Raw genomic sequence first — 6,943 nt, 5'->3', positions numbered from 1 at the left:
AATATCCGGTTTTAAAGTTCAGAGTTGATAATGAAAATAGAGGCAAAGTTAAAGGGCCATATGGGTGTTATTTACCCTTTTCTAGTTAACCGTTTCCTTTTCAAATAGAAATTAAAAATAATTATCAGATAAACTTAAATTAGTTTTTCTTTCATAAAAATCTTATAGTATAATTTATAATTTTGGGTTTGGAAGTTATTTAAAAAGAAAAGAAAAAGAAACGTGTGAGGAAGATATAGATGTGAATACAGAGGTGTCTTGTCTGTCTCTTTTATTTTATTTGCAAAAATGACATCTATATACCCTTCAGATTTCATCACGCGGCATATTCAGTTATTCATTTAATATTATTAATGGCAGGCCTTCACAAACTAAATTTATATAAAATGTTCAGTTAGCCTCTTGAATTGAACTTGCACGAAATATATTACAGAAGATGTATTGCACGATGCTTAAAAAAAGTAAAACGATTACGATTCTAATATTAGAGAAAATAAATTTTTATAGTTAGCCAAGTAATAACTTCAGTTTTTAATCTATTTCTGAATTATGTAATAACATTCCAGAATGCATGGAATATTTTTTCCACATTTAACTTACTTTTTTGCGACCGAGTGATTAATTGATTATATTTTACGTAAGTTCAGGGAACAAACTGAATATTTTATGCAAGTTCAAAAGGATTATCAGAATATTTTAAAAGTTCACAGGTTAATCAAGTTTTTTTTTGATAAGTTGAGCTACAAATAATGCATTAAACCTTCTTTTTAAAATTTGGCTAAATTTATAATTAAATCCTTGAATCTTCAAGGTTTTAAGGATTGCGTCTCTAAACTTAAAATTTTACTTTGACTTTTGGTCTCTAATAGATATCGATTCTCGTTCTAATCTTTTAATTTTAAGTTAATTTTTTGGGTTAAGGTGTAAAAATACCCCTAATATTTTAGGTCATGAGCAATTTTACTTTTAACGTTTAAAATAAGTGCAATTTTACACCTAACGTTGGAAGCCAAGAGCAATTTTACACCTAACGTTGGAAGCCAATAGCAATTTTATCCATAACGTTGATAAATTGGGTCTCTAAATCCAAACTAAAAAATACGACTCCGTATCAGAGACCTCGACTCGAAAAGTTTCAAAAGACACAGTCGATGATCCATCTGTTACAACAATCACACCTGATCATGTGAATCTCGGGTCTAGTGGGCTTGAAGAATATCAGCTCCAATATCTGGACGCATGTTTGTTAAAGAATTGCCGCAAGTGCACAGTTTCCTTGTAGTAATAAAAGATATCGATTCTACGAGGAACAAAGTTTATTACTCGCTATCACTTTTATCTGTTACTTTTGTTTACAGTAAATCTGAATTTTGTTGGTTTAAGTTGTCAAATTCTAAAAATCTGAACTAGTCTACAGTAAACTAGGAACAATTTTGCTAAATAGATGAATTTCATGGAAATGAAATGGAATGACTATACTTAAAGTATGTTTTTATAAATATTTATTCTGACATTACAGCCTAAGTTAATTATAGTTTCCAATTTACTCTCTCAATATAAATCAGATTCCTTTATAAGTTTATATGAAGCATTAATTCCTACTTCTCACTTAGAGAATTAATTTCACTGATCATATGAAATTACAAGTATACAAGTTAACATACAATAATCATTCAATAAACTCGATCTCTCTAGCGATTACCGAATAATCAATTTCTTATAATCTTAGTTAGGATCAATCTCTCAATGTAGCATCCCTAAAACCCTAATATATGAGTTTTCACACATTTATATATGTTTTCATAATTGAATACATACATTTTAGATTCATCTCATTGTCATTGGAAGTTTCATATGTATAATGCGATTAGTAGACGATTAGTGAGATGTAACGATTGGTTAATGAGAGTTAATTGAGTTATGACTTAAATGAATGAATGAATATGACCTTAGTTGATTAAATTAGACTTGTGGAAGGCTGAAAATGAATTTTGTGAGCAAGCATCTCACTAAGCATGAGGTGTCACCCATGGTTAAGACAAAGTATACCTCTTTGATTCAAAAAGATATATACGACTCAATCCTTTTTATTTCTGCCTAAAATTTCCACCATTCCTATAGCAACCCTTCATATTTCATACCCTAAATCTCTCCAAAGAAAACTCTTCCCTTTTCTTTAATTTTGAAGCCAAATAAATCAAGTTAGGACGCATAATAGGTGAAAGACACTATTTGAAGGTTAGTAAGCTGTTTTAGCATCTCTTCAATGAGTTTGAGATTATGAAATACTTAAGTATGATGAGAGGATTTATTGTAGGTGAGTTAAGATTGGTTTTGTTGAGTTTTGGTGTCGTTGAAATTGGTTTTAGACTGTCTAAATGAAAGATATGCATCAAGTGCCCTAAACAGAAATATATGATACTGTTTTCAGTCATCTTGTGACATGCTTTTCATCTTGATATTATTCGAATTTGGAAAGACATAATCAATTATTTATATATATATGTATATATGTTAAGAAACTCTCTGTAAAATATGGGACTTTAATTCAGTATATAGATGAAGAAAACCTTGATGGAACATGACTGCCTCGAAATTGAATGTTATGTGAGGCAATCATGTTTAGGGCTGTAATCGAGCCGAGCCGAGCCGAGTTGAGCTTTAGTCTGCTCAAGTTTGGCTCGCTATAAAATTAACGAGCTCTAGTCTGAACCGAGCTTTGTCTAGTTCAAACTCGGCTTAGCTCATTAGAAAATAAACGAGCTCGATCCGAACTCTGAGCTTGTTTCGAGTCCAAAATCCTCTTTGTACTTGGTTCATTAAGAAAATTATCTAACCATGAATTGTTTGTGAGTAAATCGTTAATTATATTTTGAAGTTTGCTCGCAAATAACTCTTTAATTGTGTACATAAACAAGCTCACAAGCAAAGTTCATGAATAAATAAACAAGATGTTTACAAATTGTTCGTCAATTACTCATTTATTATGTTTGTGAACGAACTCATCTAATAATAAATGAAATAATATTGAGTTTAAATATTTATGAACTAACACAAAACGACGTAATTTTCTACAAGACTAAAATGTATTCATAAATGTTCTTATCGAGCCTGCTCGTGAGCTTTTGAGCCGAGCTTTGGCCTGTTCAAGCTCGGCTCGTTTACGAACCAAGTCAGTAAATCGTGCTCACGAGTAGCTCGTTTACACATTGAGCAGAGCAGAGCCGAGCTTTTATCGAGCCGACCACCAAGTCGCTCATGAGTGGCTCTGCTCATTTACAATATTGGTAAATATAACAATAATTAATCACTGTTATGATAAATTAATAAATAAGAAGTGGTGATAAGGAAATTGTTGGAGATGATATATCTTAGTCACTCTTAAATCACTAAGGGTCCGTTTGGTATACCGTAATGCAATGTAATGTAATCAAGGTCTTAATATAATCAAAGTTGTAATGTAATGTAATGGAATGGAATTGTGATTCTATTACCATGTTTGGTTGACAATTATGATGTAATGCAATAACCATTACAATATTTATATTTTCCTAATTAAATGTAATCATACAATTTTATTTATATAATTAAAATCAACGAAAAATATAAAAAATGTGAAAAGTATGAAAAATGTGAAAAATCGAATCGAAATCAAATACAAAATTAGATAAACCAAAATCAACATTTTTCACCGTTTGTCTATTTTCTCATTTTTTCGGTTTTTCATTTTTTTGCATTTTTGCATTTTTTCGTTTCTTTTTCTTGTTTTCAATTTTCATGTTTTTCAACTTTCTGCGTTTTTTTTGACAAAAATGAGAGGTAAAATTGAGATGTGAGATTTGAGAAATGAGAGGTTAGATGACAATGTAATGAGAATTCAAGTCATTTTTCTATGTAATAGGGATTACAAGATTTGTTCAACAAAATTTAACTCAATGTTTTCTCATTCCATTACAATAAAATTGTAACATACAACCAAACATGGTAATGAACCTTCAATGTAATGATCATTTCATTACAAATGTTATTACATCTTACCAAATGGAACCTAAGAATCAATTATTCATATTATTTTTAGAGGGTGCACTACGAGTATTTTGGAGATGCTATAATTAATTTTTAAAGTATAGATTTAGGGTGCTAATTGGTTATAATATTTTGATACGAAAAAACAAAAAGAAATTAATGGAGGGGTAATCTGGGAATTATGAGAAATAGAAGGGGAAAGGGAAGACGACAAAGTTCAATGGATATGACTGTTTCCACTTCTCAAAGCACACTGAAATTTGTATTATTTATTTAATAATGTACTCCCATTTCCACATCTTTATTTACTTTTTCCATTCTTTACTGTATTTTCTTTGTCCACTTGTTGTAAATTACACCAATGGCCCCTCCACTTTCTTAATTTCATTATGGCTATTGAATTTAAAATTTGGATATTATAGCCCTCTTTGCAAATAGTTGTTTAGGTGATTAATTGTTTATTTTTATTTTTTTTAACTGGTTTTATTAGCTGACTGTGTAAATTTGTTTCGTAAAATTTAACTGATTGTTAATAGCTGTTTGTGTAAAATGATAAATAAAAACATGATAAAGTTTTTATTTGAGATTAAAAGATAGTAATTAGAGATAAAAAAAAAATATATCATTCGAAAAAAGATAGAGCAAAACCATCATTTTCAAAATTAGTTTTTTAAATTCAATAAGATCTTTCAAATCTTTTTTCATCAAACACGACTATTAGAGATTTAACTAGTCAAAAACACAAATTACTTAAATCTTTAATTTTATCCCAAACTAAGGTAAAATTCTGATTATAAGAACAACATTTGATGGTTTATCAGAATAAAAATGATTTTTTATGCAATTGATTAAATTGTTGTGGATAAAAAAAACATTTTTTTTTCAAATAAATTTATGAGAAATACTATTTTTTATTAGAATTAATATCAGGACTTTGATTAATAATATTTGCAGATTAAATAAGTTAACATTACTTCCAAACTTTGGTATATTGCCATTTGTCTTACCTTTGCTGTCTACTTGGCTCAGTCTTAGCTTAGCTGTCATTTCCCATTTTGAAGTAATATTCATACACGCATAATATATATGTAAAATTTAAGTATTTCAATTTAAATAAATAATTCCGATTAATCAGTTTATCTTGAATATATTATCAAAATTAAAATTAATATATAAATGTTTTATAAAGTATACGTTCCCTTTTTTTTATATAATCAAGTATGCGTTCCCTTAATTATAAACAACATAACATTTTTTTATTATAACAAAAATTCTAGCAGCAAGTTTTTTATTTTATTAAATAATATTCTTAAAATTTCTCTTAATCCAATAATTATCAACTAAATCTGATTTTATTCCTTTTCAATTAATTTAAATGGAAAGTATATCGTTTGAATTAAATAGATTAAACTTTAATATTAGTATAAAAATAAATAAGTACAAATGTTCTCCATAATTCCACATTTACCCTTCCGGTCGCGTCCGCTTGCTTACGCGGTTTCAATCTGATACTGATATATATATTCTACGACTTTGTCTTCTACTTCAGCCTTCATATCTCAGACCACAACCTTAATTCTTAAACTCAAACTTCTGTTCATTTCATTTCAATTTCCTTTCTTACAGAGCTCTCTTCCTTAATTTCTTCAATGGCCGACCGAGTTCATCCTCACAACTCGCCTCCATCACCCACCGAGTCCAAACCGATTCTACCTGAATCTCCAGAGAGCTCACACTCTCCAACAACAATCTCACCTCCGCCGGAGAAACCAGCTCCACCACCGGGTACTTACGTCATCCAGATCCCTAAAGACCAAGTCTACCGCGTTCCGCCGCCAGAAAACGCCAAGAAATACGAGAAACTCTCTCACCGGAAGCCTCGCCGGAGCTCCTGCTGTTGCTGCCTCTGCTGGTTCCTCGGCATCCTCGTTACTCTCATTCTCCTCGCCGGAATCGCCGCCGGTGTCTTGTACCTCGTTTTCAAACCAGAAGCGCCGAAGTACTCGATCGATTCAATTTCAATTAAAGACTTCAATCTGACGTCATCTGGCCCGTATTCACCGGAATTTGATGTCACTGTAAGAGCCGACAACGGTAACGACAAGATCGGGATTGATTACCGGTCAGGAAGTTCCGTCGATGTGTTTTACAAGGATGTCCGTCTAAGTTACGGTAAGCTGCCGGTGTTTTACCAGGGAACGAATAACGTGACGGTGTTTAAGACGGTGTTAAAGGAGTCCGGTATTGAGTTAACGAGCTCTGTTCATAAAGCGTTACTAGTTGATAGTCAGATCAAGAAAACGGTGCCGTTTGGTGTGAAGTTGAGAGCACCTGTGAAGCTGAAGGTGGGGTCTGTTAAGACGTGGACGATTACTGTTAAAGTTAACTGTGATGTAACGAAGGATAGTTTAACGGCGAAAGGAAAAATGGTGTCAAAGGATTGTGACTATAGTGTTGAATTGTGGTAGGAATTGGGGGGTGTTTGGCTGTAAGTAAAGTTAGAGATTTTTGTGGATTGGGGAAAATTCATTTAGTTTTGGGTTATAATAGAAGTGAGAAACATGTTAAATACACAGATTTATGATACAGAGATATTGTTGTAACATTGATATTTGAATTTATTTTTGAAAATATTACTTCATTGATTTGGATTAGTTCTGGAATTGAATGGCAATTTTATTATTATTTCAATAATTAAGGATTGAAATCTTCCTCAAAAATAATACTCAGGTAGATAAAAAAATTTATATAGTTTGTCTGGCTTTGTGGTCAACATTTAGGTAAATTTCTTCTAATTAAATTATTTTGCATACATAGTGATATCGAAACGATTACACTTAACAACATATTTATTTTAGTCATTTTGAAAAAAAAGACAAATGAAAAAGAAAACATAGATAAGGTAGCGAGAGGTATG

General features: G+C 31.0%; 1 protein-coding gene across 1 annotated transcript; it reads left to right on the top strand.

Annotated features, from left to right (window-relative positions):
* The first annotated feature begins 5,564 nt into the window (after nucleotides 1–5,564).
* On the top strand, nucleotides 5,565–6,680 carry LOC136224083 (NDR1/HIN1-like protein 13). Its single transcript, XM_066012326.1, has one exon. The coding sequence runs from the start codon at nucleotides 5,676–5,678 to the stop codon at nucleotides 6,492–6,494; it is 819 nt and encodes a 272-aa protein (XP_065868398.1). The 5' UTR covers nucleotides 5,565–5,675; the 3' UTR covers nucleotides 6,495–6,680.
* The last annotated feature ends 263 nt before the right edge of the window (nucleotides 6,681–6,943 follow it).

This window comes from Euphorbia lathyris, chromosome 3 (genome assembly GCF_963576675.1).
Source record: "Euphorbia lathyris chromosome 3, ddEupLath1.1, whole genome shotgun sequence".
Classification (NCBI taxonomy): Eukaryota; Viridiplantae; Streptophyta; class Magnoliopsida; order Malpighiales; family Euphorbiaceae; genus Euphorbia; species Euphorbia lathyris.
This window is presented reverse-complemented; position numbering and strand designations above follow the sequence as displayed.

Bases quoted from the DNA above. Each gene is read 5' to 3' on its own strand.
- LOC136224083 (XM_066012326.1), top strand. From the start codon at position 5,676: ATGGCCGACCGAGTTCATCCTCACAACTCGCCTCCATCACCCACCGAG.